Source organism: Prunus dulcis, chromosome 8 (genome assembly GCF_902201215.1).
Source record: "Prunus dulcis chromosome 8, ALMONDv2, whole genome shotgun sequence".
NCBI classification, from domain to species: domain Eukaryota; kingdom Viridiplantae; phylum Streptophyta; class Magnoliopsida; order Rosales; family Rosaceae; genus Prunus; species Prunus dulcis.
In genome coordinates, this window is record NC_047657.1 from 7,155,067 (window position 1) to 7,170,949 (window position 15,883).

At 40.7% G+C, this 15,883-nt stretch overlaps 1 protein-coding gene across 1 annotated transcript; it reads right to left on the reverse strand.

The window, feature by feature from the left end:
- Positions 1-3,952: 3,952 nt before the first annotated feature.
- Positions 3,953-15,071, reverse strand: LOC117637937 (ABC transporter G family member 11-like). Its single transcript, XM_034372988.1, has 8 exons — positions 14,619-15,071; positions 12,404-12,483; positions 6,234-6,704; positions 6,071-6,157; positions 5,656-5,781; positions 5,321-5,515; positions 4,924-5,010; positions 3,953-4,809 (listed from the first exon to the last, which is right to left on the reverse strand). The coding sequence occupies exons 1-8, from the start codon at positions 14,986-14,988 to the stop codon at positions 4,117-4,119; spliced, it is 2,109 nt and encodes a 702-aa protein (XP_034228879.1). The 5' UTR covers positions 14,989-15,071; the 3' UTR covers positions 3,953-4,116.
- Positions 15,072-15,883: the final 812 nt, after the last annotated feature.

Genomic DNA, 15,883 nt, shown 5'->3' on the forward strand with positions numbered 1-15,883 from the left:
ATCTTGATTCCAATCTCTCTAATAATCAGATAATTTCCCCATACGCCGGAAATTCCAACGCCACGTATGGAGTCTGTCATCCTGCCGAAAAACCCTTCGCCACGGGTGACCTGACAATCACATAATATCACAATATCTCCCCATATGCCGGATCTACCAACGCCATGTATGGGCCTGTCCGCACACCGGAAAATCCTACGCCACGTAGGACCTCATCATCATATCACATAATCTCCCCATACGCCAGAACTACCAACGCCACATACGGGGTCTGTCAACACGCCGGATAACCTACGCCACGTGTGACCTCAACATAATATCACAATATCTCTTTGTACTCCAGAACTACCAACGCCACGTATGAGGTCTGTCAACACGCCGGATAACCTACACCACGTGTGACCTCAACATAATATCACAATATCTCCCCATACGCCGGAACTACCAACACTACGTATGGGGCCTGTCCTCACGCCGGAAAATCCTACATCACGTGGGACCTCATCATCATATCACATAATCTCCCCATAAGCCGGAACTACCAATGCCACGTATGTGGTCTGTGAACACGCCGGATAACCTATGCTATGTGTGACCTCAACATAATATCACAATATCTCCCTATACGCCAGAACTACCAACGCCACGTATCGGGCATGTCCGCATGCCGGAAAATCCTACGCCACGTGGGACCTCATCATCATATCACATAATCTCCCCATACGTCAGAAATACCAACGCCACGTGTGACCTCAACATAATATCATAATATCTCCCCATACGCTGGAACTACCAACGCCACGTATAAGGCATGTCCTCAAGCCGGATAACCTACGCCACGTGGGACCTAGCAATCACAGGGTGGTACTTAGAGTAGTGCGTATAGCACTTCAAACTGACATACTCTCAATTATCTAAACTAATAATAGAGGTAATCCCAATTTAGTGATACCAGTCTATAGTAGACTGCAACATAATTTAATCAGAAAAATAATGTTATTTTTAGACCAAAGATCATGCACATAAACATAAATTTTATAAAGATCCTAGAACAATTTAAATATTATTTAACGCTTGTTTTTACACAAATTCCATAAAATACTTTATTTATGATCAAATAATATTAATTAATGAAAAGCAACAACCTCTAAGGAAAATCCTAAATCGAATCAATTTTCAATTTAACCTCAAATGAAAATTTAGACTCGGTAAAATGTTATCCTAATACCTTCCAATGGGTGAAACTGCCTCGGAAGGCTCACGGTCAACCAGGCCCATGACCCCCAAATTCCGGTCCGAAAGTTCCTATGGGTTCCACAAGGTTTAGGACACACGTCCTGCAAGTTTGGTCCGGATCAGACGGTCGGATCGCTCACGATCACACGATCGAACGGTTACTAGGAACCTAACCCTAGGGTTGGCATTTTCGGAGTATCCGGGACTCCGTTTTACGATCTGTTGAATTCCATACAATCCTAAGAATGTCTAGATTAACATATATTAAATTCAAGACTATCCAACGGTTCAAACCTATAGACCCGGATAACGTACAATAGGTGAAATTCGTTCGGGGTTCGGACGTCAACCAAATTGGAATCCGAGCACACCTACGCGCTCGGGACAACAAGTGGATTGCATCTGGACACAATGCCCCTACAGTGCCCACGTGCCACCTCACGCGCGGGCAACGCGTGGGTGTCCAAAGTGATTACGCATCATCGAAAAATCTCAAAACCACGGCTCAAGACTCCTACCCTAGGTATAACACCCCATTTGGAACCACTTTTGTTCTGGACTATCCCAAAAACTGACAGGAAGTGGCCGGAATCGCGATCCCAAAATCGGTCGAAATCCAATCAAAAATCAAGCTACGAACGCTCAAAATCGATGCAATCCTACCTAACCATCAGTTAGATTATGAAGAATGGATAAATTTCCATACCTTGATTGCCAACAATGGCGGCCGAAGGAGAGAGATCAGAGCCGGTGAAGTTCGAGCGAAAATTGGCCAAAAATCACCTTTTTCCAGTGGCTGGAGCGGCGGCCAATGTCGGGGAAGGGCAGGGTCGTGACGCCGAGGTTGAGCCGGTCCTTTTGGCACCGGTCCCTTCCGCAGCCGTGGCCGGTGGCCGGAGTTTCGAAGAGAGAGAGAGAGACCGTATGGGAGAGAGAGAGAGAGGGCACGAGGAGAGAGAGAGAGAGAGAGAGAGAGAGAGAGAGAGAGAGAGAGAGAGAGAGAGAGAGAGAACCATATTTTATCAAACCCTTTTCGCAACTCCGATTCGAGCTCACCTCGTGTCTATGGACTCATCTCACCGGGGTCTACTCAACAGTATAGTCGAAATTCCCAAATTTCTTCCCAGTCAAAAAGTCAACTTTAAGCCTAATAAAATATTCTAGGGGCAAAGTGGTCTTTTATCTGAATAAACTAATATTTACCAATTTATTTTGAACCGGGTCGTTACATGCAATGCATCCAAATATCCTTTCTGATCAACATTAATTATATTATTCTCATAACTAGAAAATAAAAAATACTCACTAGATATTGGATATAGTACAACTTCAACTTTATTGCACACATACTTCCTATTCCATTCCAATACTGCTAGAAATACCTATCTTCATGCTTAATTTATATAGTAAATTGAGTTTAGACCCATAAAATTCATTTTAAATCACCTACAACCCTTTCCTTTAGTTTTCTATGTAAAATACCCAATTTTTTCAAATAATACCTGATGACCAGGATCCAACTAAGCAAGTTACCTAATATAACTTAAAATATGATTTATTGTATTTTTCGAATTCCAAAACTACCCTTATTTATAAGTTCATGTGTTATGGGGGGTGTAACTAATGACACCCGTTGAATTTGAAAATATCTCCAAATAGTTGTAATGGATGTAGAAACTAATTTAGAAACTTATTTGAAATTAAATATTAAATTCCACATTAAAGTATTAGTAATCTATTTTACGACTAGTAATCTATTTTTGAATTAATGGTGTTTTCCTTCTATGAATTACGACTAGTAATCTATTTAAAGTATTAATAATTTAAATTCAATATTAAATTTAGGAATTAATGTTGTTTTCTTTTATGAATTATACGACTAGTATTCTTTTTTTATTATAGTTTTATGAATAATAGTGTACATTCAAATTATGTTGAAAAATAATTTGATAATCTATTTATTGTTTTGTTTTTAAAACATTTTTTTTAATGAACCTATTTTTTCTTCAAATATTGTACCTATTTTTTTTCTTTATTACTTGTTTTATAAAAAATAATTTGATCATCTTTTTATTTATGATTTTTTTTAAATGAGCCTATTTTTTCTCTCAAAATAATGTACCTATTTTTTCTCAAATAATGTACCTATTTTTTTTCTAAATAATGTACCTATTTTTTCCCCTAAACAATTTACCTTGTATAAAGAACCTATTTTTTCTCTCTAAATAATGTACCTTTTTTTCTCTAATAATGTATACCTAGTAAAACAATTTACCTAGTATAATGAACTTATTTTTTTCTTCTAAGTAATATACCTATTTTTAATTTATAAAAAATGTGCATAAAATTCAATTATACAACGTACCTATTTTCTATAAATTATTGTGTACCAATTTTTAATTTATGAAAAATGTACGAAAATTTCAATTACAAAGTAATTGACCTATTTTTGTTAATTTGTTTTGGTAAATAATATACCTATATTTTTATACGTATATATTTATATTTATATTTTTCATATGTACATTATTGGATATGTAATTTACATATTTTTTTAATTTGCAATTTTAAGGGGCCATATGTTAGAGGGAATGGCAACCAAAAAAAATGGGGTGATTGATATGCTATTAATAGGGAGTTTTAATTACAATTATGACACTTAATGAAATGCTTGGAATAAATTATAAATAAAATATGAAGTCTGATGGCAAGGATGTAAAAACATAGGAATACTACGACCTCTTATATCCTACTGCTCATTTAAGTTTGAAATTGAGTTTTACACATATATATATCTAAAAAATAGAAATTATAAGGAAATATATTGGACAAGCCCTAATTTATAATACCAACAATACCATTTGTATTATGCTACTACCACTACAGATTCTCTCCATGCACAGGCGTAGAGGACGGATTGACCAATATTTGCATGCTTCGCTTATTGAGAGGCATTGGCAAAAGAGTTGTACCAATAGTCTTCACTTTCTCTGTGGCCTTGATGATAACCAAGAACAAAACTCGATACAGAAGAATCATCCCTACCAAGATTGCAAGATCAACCCACTTAGAGTAACCCATTTCGACTTGCCATATATCTCTCAAAATATGTTCCCCACTGAGACTGGATGTTTTTCCTCCTTGATCACTGCTAGGAAATGTTGTGCCTATGAATTCATTTTTAAAGAGTCCTTGGTATCCATACTTGTGGAACGCAATGTAGTACAATGGGAACTTCCACAGAGGCTTGGGAATATTGTTTGGTAGTCGGAAGAAACCGCCGCACATGATCATAAGCCCTTGAATTCCAGCGCCGGCGATTATTCCCATGAGGAAGTTGGGCACAATGCTAGCAACTATCATCATCAGGCTCTCAACCAGCATCATGCAAGCAAATAGCACACAAGCAAAGTAGATGAAGTGTTCAAATCCTTTGTGAAGTCCAGCGACGTAATAAGTTATGGTGCCAGGAATCACTGAAATCAATATCAAGAAGGGAACAGAGGAAAATGTGTTGGCAAAAACGAATGCAGAAACACCATAGTGCCCGTTTAATCTTTCTCGTTCAAATACCTGAGTTTACAAGAGAAAAACTATGTTTAGCAACATTAATATATACGGCACTTATGATGTAAACTACAGAAGTGCAAAACTTAGCATATCCAACCCTATTCCAAATTAGTTTACCTTCATATCTTCCACAAAAGAAGGGAATCCACCGATAGCCATAAAAGTTAGAAATGAAGATACAAACATGAGCAGCGAGCCTCTTGCCTGGAACAATAGAAATCTAATAAGTTTTATATCAATATATCCAACACTATAAGACAGCTCTCGAACAATTTCCTATATAGTGTTCTCTTGTCAAGTAAGTTAGGCTTAGAAAACTGTCAATATCAACCACATATTACGTAATACATACACAGAACTCTTAATGATCAATGCTAAGTTTGAGAGAGTGTGATGATATATAACATGTTATCTTGTGAATTAGATGCAGAAATTATCAAGTTGATTGTTGCACTAAATGTTTCGTCCATATTAAATTTGGCAACATAAGCATTTTATGTACAAAACAAATCACCTGAATTGATTCATAACCATGTCCAAGATCTTGATAGATAGTGCCCAAGCCTAAGGCCATGGTAATGTAGACAGCCAGGCGCAACCAGTAGTAGCCTCGATCTCGATACATGTTCATGAAGGATCTTCTTGTAAGTACGAAAGATTGTGTAAGAAATCCAGCATGGCTTCTCTTCTCCAATTCTTCACCGAAATCCTAAATTTCATATAAATTTATGTTAATCATAGATTTTGGCCCCTCCCATGATCCTGGGAATCAACTACCGTTTGAAAGGATAGTGTTGCATGGTATATAAATAATTGGAGCTATATATGAATCTGATTACTAGCCTATACCTGCTTACATAGTTCACCTACTTGTCTTTGAACTTGCTGATAACTTTCAGATTCTTTATAGGACTTTATTAGAGTATCAATCGCTACTTCTGTGGGTGTGCTTCCAACCATGCCTTGTTCAATGTCCTAAACAATGAACAGTTTGGATCATGCGATTACATTTGGGATGGGCTCAACCGAGTCATTAATTAGCACGGTATTAATTACTAACCAATGAGCGCTTGAGCACTCTTGATTACCACATAAAGAGAAAAGTTCCAATCAAATACGACTAGGACTTTACCCCAAAAAAATAAGAGTAATGATAGGCTTACCACATTTTTCATTCTCTAGTAGAGGTGGAGCCCACCAATACAATAGGGTATGAAAAATGTAGTAAGCCTAGCATTTTTCAAAAAAAAAAAAAAAGGCTTACCTGCTCAAAATCTTTGTTTATAGTCTTAAGGAAGTGATCTGATGGATTTTGGAGAGTTGGGCAAGGGAAACCACATAAAGAGAAAAACTGCAATCAATTGAAAATAACAGCAGTTAACTCTACAGCTATACGGATCCAAATTTAGAAATAGTAAGCTAGTCACCTGATTTGCTGCAGAAGCAGGGCCAAAATAGACAGTTCTTCCGGCGGACAGAAGGCAAAGATTGTCGAAAAGTTGGAAGACTTCAGAGCTAGGTTGATGGATGGATGTAATTACAGTCCTTGGAGTTCCATCAGTTTTATCCAGGTTTGCAATTCTGCTCATGACATAATAAGAAGCTGCACTGTCAAGGCCACTTGTTGGTTCGTCGAGGAAGAGAAGATTTGGGCGTGTAAGAAGCTCAATGCAAATGCTGACTCTCCTCTTTTGCCCACCACTGAGGCCTTTAGATCCCCACCCTCCAATCCTTGTGTTCATGGCATCTTGCAAACCCATCTCTCTTATTGTGATTTCTGCTCTCTCTTTCTTCTCTGCCTTGGACATGGAGTCTGGCAATTGCAACTGAGCCGAGTAGTATACGGCTTCGTTGACCGTTAAAGTTGTGATCAAAGTGTCATCTTGTGTCACATATGCCTGTGTTGATGATATTTAAATTATGAAAAGAGATATTGAAAGCTTTATAAATTACTCGTATTTATATCTTCATTAAGCCAAAAGAGAAAGGAATTATGATATAAAGTTCTTGATGTAACACCCCGATCCCAAATTTCCCCAAATTTAACCCTTATTTAATTATTTAATTATTTAAGGGTATTTTAGTCACATTTTTAACCGGAGAGAGTTTGGGACCGTGACTTGTATTTTTGGATAGGTCGCGCTGAGACGAGTTCATAGACACGTAGTGGGCTCGAATCGGAGTTGTAACGAGAGAGATATGGTCAAAAGAAACCTAGTGGCATAACCGTAAATATTTCGAAATGGGATTTTTATAAAAAACCTGGTTTTTCTCTCTCTCTCTCTCTCTCTCTCCCGCGACTTCTCTCTCTCTCCCGTCGGCCCTCTCTCTCTCTCTCTTCATATCTCCGGCCACCGGCCGCGGCTGCGGTCGGGACCGGTGCCAAAAGGACCGGCTCGGCCTCGGCGTCACGACCCAGCCCTTCCCCGAGATCGGCCGCCGCTCCAGCCGCCGGAAAATGGCGATTTTCGCCCGGATGTCGCCCGACCTTCGTCGGCTCCGATCTCCCTCCTCCGGCCGCCATTTCTGGCGATCCAGGTATGGAAATTCATCCTCTCTGCATGTTCTAGCTGCTGGTTGGGTAGGAATTGATCGATTCATAGCGTAGGCAATCCGATTTTCGAATTGAAAATCGGCCGAACTTCGGCAGCCGTAATCGGCCATTTCCGGCCACTTTTTGGGGGTGGTCCAAGAACAAAAGTGGCTCCAAATGGGGTGTTTTACCTAGGGTAGGAGTTTGGAGTCTCGGTTCCAAGATTTTTCGGCGAAGCGTTATCGCTTTGGGCACCCGGTCTGCCCGCGCGTGTGGCGGCGCGTGGGCGAGGGTGGTGGCGTGTCTCTGGGCAGTTTTGAGGTCCTCGTGCCGTCACGAGCGCGTAGGATTTCGCGGATCTCAATTCGGACGTCGTTTGATTATCGAACGGATATCGCCTATCGGGCGTTATCCGGGTTCGATAGGATGGGACCGTCGGATGGTCCCAAATTTAATATATGTTAATCTGGGTAATTCTAGGATCGTGTAGGAATTCACGGATCGTGAATTGGAGCCCCGGATGTTCCGATTCAATAATTTAAAGTTATATTTTATATTAACCGTTAGATCGTGCGATCGTGAGCGATCCGACCGTCCGATCTGAACCAAACTTGCAGGACAAGTGTCCTATACCTTATAGAACCCATAGGAACTTTCGGATCGGAGTTTGGAGGTCGTGGTCCCGTGGGCCCGTTTGACCAGGGTTAGGGTAGTTTGACCCTTGGTTGACCGTGAGTCTCCCGGAGTAATCTCACCTTCCCAGGGGGATTATCGGGTGCTAGACTATGGTTGGGATTTACACAATATTAGAATTACTATATAGTTATATATGGTTGTACAAGGGTACAACAGAGTCTAGAATGTCAGTTCGAGTGCTACACGCACTACCTTAAGTACCTCCCCGGATCTTGGATTCACTACAAGTACCACCAAGTGAAGATTAGGTCCCACGTGGCGTAGGTTATCCGGCGTGTGGACAGACCCCATACGTGGCGTTGGTTGTACCGGCGTATGGGGAGATTTGTGATATTGTGTTGAGGTCGCACGTGGCGTAGGTTATCCGGCGTGTCGACAGGCCCCATACGTGGCGTTGGTTGTACCGGCGTATGGGGAGATTGTGAGATATGATGTTGAGGTCCCGCGTGGCGTAGGTTATCCGGCGTTGGGACAGGCCCCATACGTGGCGTTGGTTGTACCGGCGTATGGGGAGTTATGCGATATGATGTGTAGGTCTCACGTGGCGTAGGTTATCCGGCGTTGAGACAGACCCCATACGTGGCGTTGGTTGTACCGGCGTATGGGGAGATATTATGATAGTATGGCATGGTCGCACGTGGCGTAGGTTATCCGGCGTGTTGACAGACCCCATACGTGGCGTTGGTTGTACCGGCGTATGGGGAGATTATGTGAAATACAGAGAAACGAGATGAGGTATCGCTTGAGAGTGGAATTAGGTTTTACAGAAGAACTACGTGTGGCTTGATCCCTCGAGGAGGGTACGTAGGCAGCCTAAGGTTATTAGGTGCAGCCGCAGACTATTTATTAGTCATAATTTGTATTTGAATTGTTTGGTAGTTGGTTGAGAATTATTGGAAGGCCGAAGGCCATTTATATAAATTGCATGAAATTATATTGTGCATGCTGCCAGTTGGTGATATAAATTGTGTTTTTATGCAGGTTGAAATTTTGGGGAAATGTCCAATTTATAGGGGAGACTCTGCCGAAATTTCGGCAGAAAGTCTCGGTCTTTAGTAAGTGGGCCCGGCATCGGGGTGATGTCAGGAATTCCAAAGGGTTCGTCCCGGATTTTGGGAAAATTTGGGGCGGGTCCTTTCAATTGGTATCAGAGCTCTAGGTTCAATTTTCTGTGGACCTTGCACACTATGTGCATCCTTAAGTTGTGGGGATTAAAATGGGTTCCATCTCGGGATGGCACCTTGCGATGTTGAGTCCGCATGGGCAGGAGGATAGGGTGTCGATCAACCTACTTATAGGGATCCTCCATCGCCTGAACATGTTGCTAATTTTCGACTGTGTGCCTAGCGCACGGAGTCGGAGATTTTGAGAGCACAACCTTTCTCTAGGACGAGCAACTCCCCGACATTGGATCAAGGGGTCCAAGGTCTGAGAGGTGGCGTTAGTATAATCGAAATCACAAGTGTGGAAGAGATTATGAGAAAGAGGCTCGTGTGTGGTGGGAATACTGTGGTCAAATCCAAGGAGAAGACCCAAATGGATTGAGTAATCCTACCTATGAAGATGGAGAGTACTTGGGGGTCTCCTCTCGTGTGAGCACGTTTGAGTAGAGATCTTTCATCGGAATCAGAAATGGATCATGGTCGAGAGAGATCGATGATGATTACAATTCGGTAAAAACGATCCTTTCTGACCTTCCTTTCAAAGCATCGTGTTGGCAATGCTGCCTATCGATTCTGAAGAAAGAAGGAAAATATCAACAAGTCAAAGAACGCGGTTCCTCTTTTAGTGGGAGAGCTAAAAGAGAATCAAATCACAAATAAAGGCGTTTGGCTTTCAGAGAAAAAGCTGGGGAACCCGAGTAGTAGATGCGGGCCCAATGCTCATAACCCTTTGAGTGACAGGTAGGAAATTTCGGGGACGAAATTTTTATAAGGGGGGTAGTCTGTAACACCCCGATCCCAAATTTCCCCAAATTTAACCCTTATTTAATTATTTAATTATTTAAGGGTATTTTAGTCACATTTTTAACCGGAGAGAGTTTGGGACCGTGACTTGTATTTTTGGATAGGTTATGCTGAGACGAGTTCATAGACACGTAGTGGGCCCAATTCGGAGTTGGAACGAAGAAGTTACGAGCAAAACAAGTTCAGTGGCACAATCGTAAATATTTCGAAATGGGATTTTTTTATAAAAAATCTGGTTTCTCTCTCTCTCTCTCTCTCTCTCTCTCCCGCGATCTCTCTCTCTCCCGTCGGCCCTCTCTCTCTCTCTCTTCGTATCTCCGGCCACCGGCCGCGGCTGCGGTCGGGACCGGTGCCAAAAGGACCGGCTCGGCCTCGGCGTCACGACCCAGCCCTCCCCCGAGATCGGCCGCCGCTCCAGCCGCCGGAAAATGGCGATTTTCGCCCGGATGTCGCCCGAAATTCGTCGGCTCCGATCTCCCTCCTCCGGCCGCCATTTCTGGCGATCCAGGTATGGAAATTCATCCTCTCTGCATGTTCTAGCTGCTGGTTGGGTAGGAATTGATCGATTCATAGCGTAGGCAATCCGATTTTCGAATTGAAAATCGGCCGAACTTCGGCAGCCGTAATCGGCCATTTCCGGCCACTTTTTGGGGGTGGTCCAAGAACAAAAGTGGCTCCAAATGGGGTGTTTTACCTAGGGTAGGAGTTTGGAGTCTCGGTTCCAAGATTTTTCGGCGAAGCGTTATCGCTTTGGGCACCCGGTCTGCCCGCGCGTGTGGCGGCCCGTGGGCGAGGGTGGTGGCATGTCTCTGGGCAGTTTTGAGGTCCTCGTGCCGTCACGAGCGCGTAGGATTTCGCGGATCTCAATTCGGACGTCGTTTGACTATCGAACGGATATCGCCTATCGGGCGTTATCAGGGTTCGATAGGTTGGGACCGTTGGATGGTCTCGAAAATAATATATGTTAAACTAGGTATTTTTAGGATCGCGGACGAATTCACGGATCGCGAATTGGAGCCCCGGATGTTCCGATTCAATAATTTAAAGTTTATATTTTATATTCACCGTTAGATCGTGCGATCGTGAGCGATCCGACCGTCCGATCTGAACCAAACTTGCAGGACAAGTGTCCTATACCTTATAGAACCCATAGGAACTTTCGGATTGGAGTTTGGAGGTCGTGGTCCCCGTGGCCCCGTTTGACCAGGGTTAGGGTAGTTTGACCCTTGGTTGACCGTGAGTCTCCCGGAGTAATCTCACCTTCCCAGGGGGATTATCTGGTGCTAGACTATTGTTGGGGTTTACGCAATATTAGAATATTTGTTTATATAACTAAAGTTATATACTTTTGTACAAGGGTACAAAAGAGTCTAGAGTGTCAGTTTGGAGTGCTATACGCATTACCTTAAGTACCTCCCCGGATTTGGGATTCACTATGAGTACCACCAAGTGAAAGTTGAGGTCCCACGTGGCGTAGGTTATCCGGCGTGTGGACAGACCCCATACGTGGCGTTGGTTGTACCGGCGTATGGGGAGATTTGTGATATTATGTTCAGGTCTCACGTGGCGTAGGTTATCCGGCGTTGAGACAGGCCCCATACATGGCGTTGGTGGTACCGGCGTATGGGGAGATTTGTGATACGATGTTGAGGTCCTGCGTGGCGTAGGTTATCCGGCGTTGAGACAGGCTCCGTACGTGGCCTTGGTTGTACCGGCGTATGGGGAGTTATGTGATATGATGTGCAGGTCTCACGTGGCGTAGGTTATCCGGCTTTGAGACAGACCCCATACGTGGCGTTGGTTGTACCGGCGTATGGGGAGATATATGATAGTATGGTATGGTCGCACGTCGCGTAGGTTATCCGGCGTGTTGACAGGCCCCATACATGGCGTTGGTTGTACCGGCGTATGGGGAGATTATGTGAAATACTGAGAAATGATATAAGGTATCGCCTAAATGTGGAATTGGGTTTTATGGAAGAACTACGTGTGGCTTGATCCCTCAAGGAGGGTACGTAGGCAGCCTAAGGTTATTAGGTGCAGCCGCAGACTAAACGTTAGTCATAATTTATATTTGAATTTATTATTGCCTTGTTTAAGACATGAATTGACCTGTTAGCGGGTTAGTTTGTTGAGAATTTTTGGATGGCCGAAGGCCATTTATGTAAATTGCATGAATTTATATTATGCATGCTACCAGTTGGGGATATTAAATGTGTTTTTATGCAGGTTGGAATTTTAGGAAATGTCCCATTTATAGGGGAGACTCTGCCGAAATTTCGGCAGAAAGTCTCGGTCTTTAGTAAGTGGGCCCGGCATCGGGGTGATGTCAGGAATTCCAAAGGGTTCGTCCCGGATTTTGGGAAAATTTGGGGCGGGTCCTTTCACTTGATCTTCCTACCGAAGTTCCATATGCCAGTGCTTGTTTTTGCCCATTGATTAAGATCTTCCCTGTTTTCCTTGTGTTTGAACTCAATCTCCCTGCAGTATCATGAGCACATGACTTAAAATTTGACCTGTGCTTAGGGTTAATCCACACATATATAATTAAAGAGTAATGCTATTTAGACACACAACATTGACAACATTAGCTGACCACCTTATGTGCCAGTTGATGTCTCATGCCATGTCAATTAATGAATATTGACATGTGTATTCTATTTTATTTATTTATTATCTTAAAAAAAAAAAAACAAAAGTGAAAAAATTAATAAATAAATAAATAAACCCTAGCGTCTTTGATCTGTAGCCTCACGTCTATTCTCCACTCTGCTTCTCTCATGCCCTCCCTTAGCCACCCAAATTCCGAAGCCAGCGACACCCAGATTGTAGAAGGATGAACTGCGACGCATTTAAAGAAATCTATATTTGCTGTCTTTAGGCATTTTCTAAATAAATTAACATCACCTGATATTGCTACATCATCATCATCTGTAATTGTTCTCAATAAATTAACATCACCTGATATAGAGAAGGAGAGCCATGGGTTTGAATGAAGATCTCCCTCTCTCTCTCTCTCTCTCTCTCTAAACTTTTTTTTATTTTTTGTCAAAAACTTCATGTCATGTGATGGTGATAGTTTGAATGATGATCTCCCCATCCGCTAATTTCATTCTTATTGAGCAAACTCAGGAACAACAATGGAGGATGGAGATGGATAAATTTGGTGGAGGCTACAGACCAGGGACGCTAGGGATATTTTTATAATTTTTTCACTTTTTGTTTTTTTATTTAAAGGATTATTGAAAAAAGAATAAATAAAAAATAGAATACACATGGCAATATTTATTAATTAACATGACATGACACAACAACTGCCATATAAGATGATCAATTAATATGATCAATGTTGCGTGTCTAAATAACATTACTCATAATTAAATAATCCCATAATGTTTTTAATTTAGTAACCACACATTTGTCTATAAATTGAATTTTGATTTTGTATTTATTTATAACAATTGTCGTTCATGAGATTTTCAACCTAGCACAATTACTCAAGAGAAGAAAATTCGGGAATCACAGAAATTATCTCCACTAGGTTCTAAATTATGCAGTAACTACAGTACATTATGATTTGTTATTTTGTACACGTTTTATGATAGTAGACTTAAAGTCATCTTTTGCTTCAAAAAGTAAATAGATAGCGAAATCTTTCACGGAGTGTATAGTTCTTTGTGATTGGCATTCTCTTTCACATCACCCATCACCACGTGAGGAGAACACAAATAGGTATACACTCACATACCGTGACGTCTCTCTCTCTCTCTCTCCATTTCTATTAGGGATGGCAACGGGTTTTAACATTAAGTTTCATATTAATTTATCATTCAACACATCCAAATTAACTATAAAGTTCAACTCAACTATTCAAAATCACTTCAATATGAAATTCCAAAGAAGATTAGGAAGAATTAGGAGAGGGAGGTTAACTTAGAAATAAACATAAATATTATAATTATATATATATTTATTTAAATATAAACATATATATTTTCGGGTCGAGTTCGGGGATGGGGACGCCAATACCATCCCCTCCCCCATACTAGTCGAGGATTTTTCAAGTTTTGAGATTCCCGTACTTAATACCCATTTGGCCTCGAAATCTCCCCCCGTTAGGGTAGGGGACTCGCCCCCGCAGGGATTTTTGTCATCCCTAATTTCTATAAACAAGCCCATTCTAGTAGCTAATCCATATCAGGGGCGGCCTGGCATGGTACAAGTGGCACCACTGCACAAGATCCCCGAGTTTTTTTTTGTTTATATTATATATATTAATATTATAAAAATTATATATATTCTAGCGTGCAACACATTGACACATAAGTGTATTTGGTTGTGTTGGTTTTTATAGCATATCCCTTAGTACAAAGCCCAGATTCGAGTCTTAGTCAATCTATTTGTATTTTTACATTAGATTATATGAGGACTCTAGTTTAAATTTCGCATAGGGCCCTCAAAATCTCATAATCGACCCTTATGCATGCCTATCATCACAAGTATAAATATGCTATATATAGAACTGGAAGAGAATTTCTATTTTTATTCTCATCATGTCGATGAAAACCAAAATTTTGCTATAACTAATTATTAAGTAAGAGGGTGTGAATTGTTACCTCCTAAAGCATCAAGAAGAGTAGACTTGCCACAGCCAGAAGGACCCATTATAGCCAAAAGCTCCCCAGGCCTGGCATAACCAGTTACACCTTGGAGGATTGAACGTGATCTGCTACCATTTTCACTCTTTGCCTTAGAAACCACAGTCACCCACAAATCCTCCCACGTCAAGAAAACACCCTCTTCTAACTTTGGATGGTTTTCGTTCCGGTTTCGGTTTCGAGCAGCACCCAGCCCTGACCTAGTTACAGTTGTAGTTCTAGGCAGTGGATCATTATGGCCTACTGTTTCAACCTCCAGTACTGCTGTTCTAATACCAGCTGATTCATTACTATAACTATATTCATGTAGCGAGGTAGAAGAAGCCATATAGCTAGGAATTCAATTTCACACAGAGAGAGAGAGAGAGAGAGAGAGAGAGAGAGAGAGAGGTTTGGTTTAGTTTCTTGTTGGTGAAGTGCTTAAGGAGGATCGAGGCCGGGTATTTAAAGAAGCTTAAAGAGCAATTAAACGTGATTTACATGAGTACATATTACTAATAAATGCAAAAGGACAAGAGTAGTTCGTAGAATAGCAGAATAACAACGTCCACTCGTTGGCTAGTACCACACGACACCTAAATTGAGAAGAAGTCAAGCATTTTTAATGCAGAACTTTCATTATTCAACTTAAATTTTTAAATAAATAAAAAACCAAAGCACTAGGAGTTCATCTTTTTAATATAAAATAAATTATTAGTCTAATTAGTTAGTTGTTTATCTTTTTTATTATCATAACAATATGAGGTTATTATTTGAGAATCACTTTGAGAGTGATTTTAAGTAGGCCAATAATCATTTTTTGGGAGATACATTTTGTCATTTAATTACTATTAAGTGATTTTATGGAATAGAATCACTTAGCATGTGAAAGATGCTTCTTTTTATAAGTCACATTTTGACCATCCTATAGTCACTTCCAAACCAACCGTGATATAGTTTATAGTAACAAAGATTAATCCATGGGAAATGGTGTTAGCCCAAGTTGTGAGAGTGGGTGTTAAAATTAGATAGGATTAGAGATTAAATAATTTTAATATTATATAATTACTGTTTGAGCTGAAGTAAATATACTTTAATAAAGGTATATTTTTAGGACACTAAGTATGCCAAATTGAGCAATTATTCATTAAACTATTGTCGTTTGTATGAACAAATAAATATATAAAACTAGTTCATCAATTCGATTGGTATTCTTGCTCAAGTGGTAGAAAAACAAATAACAC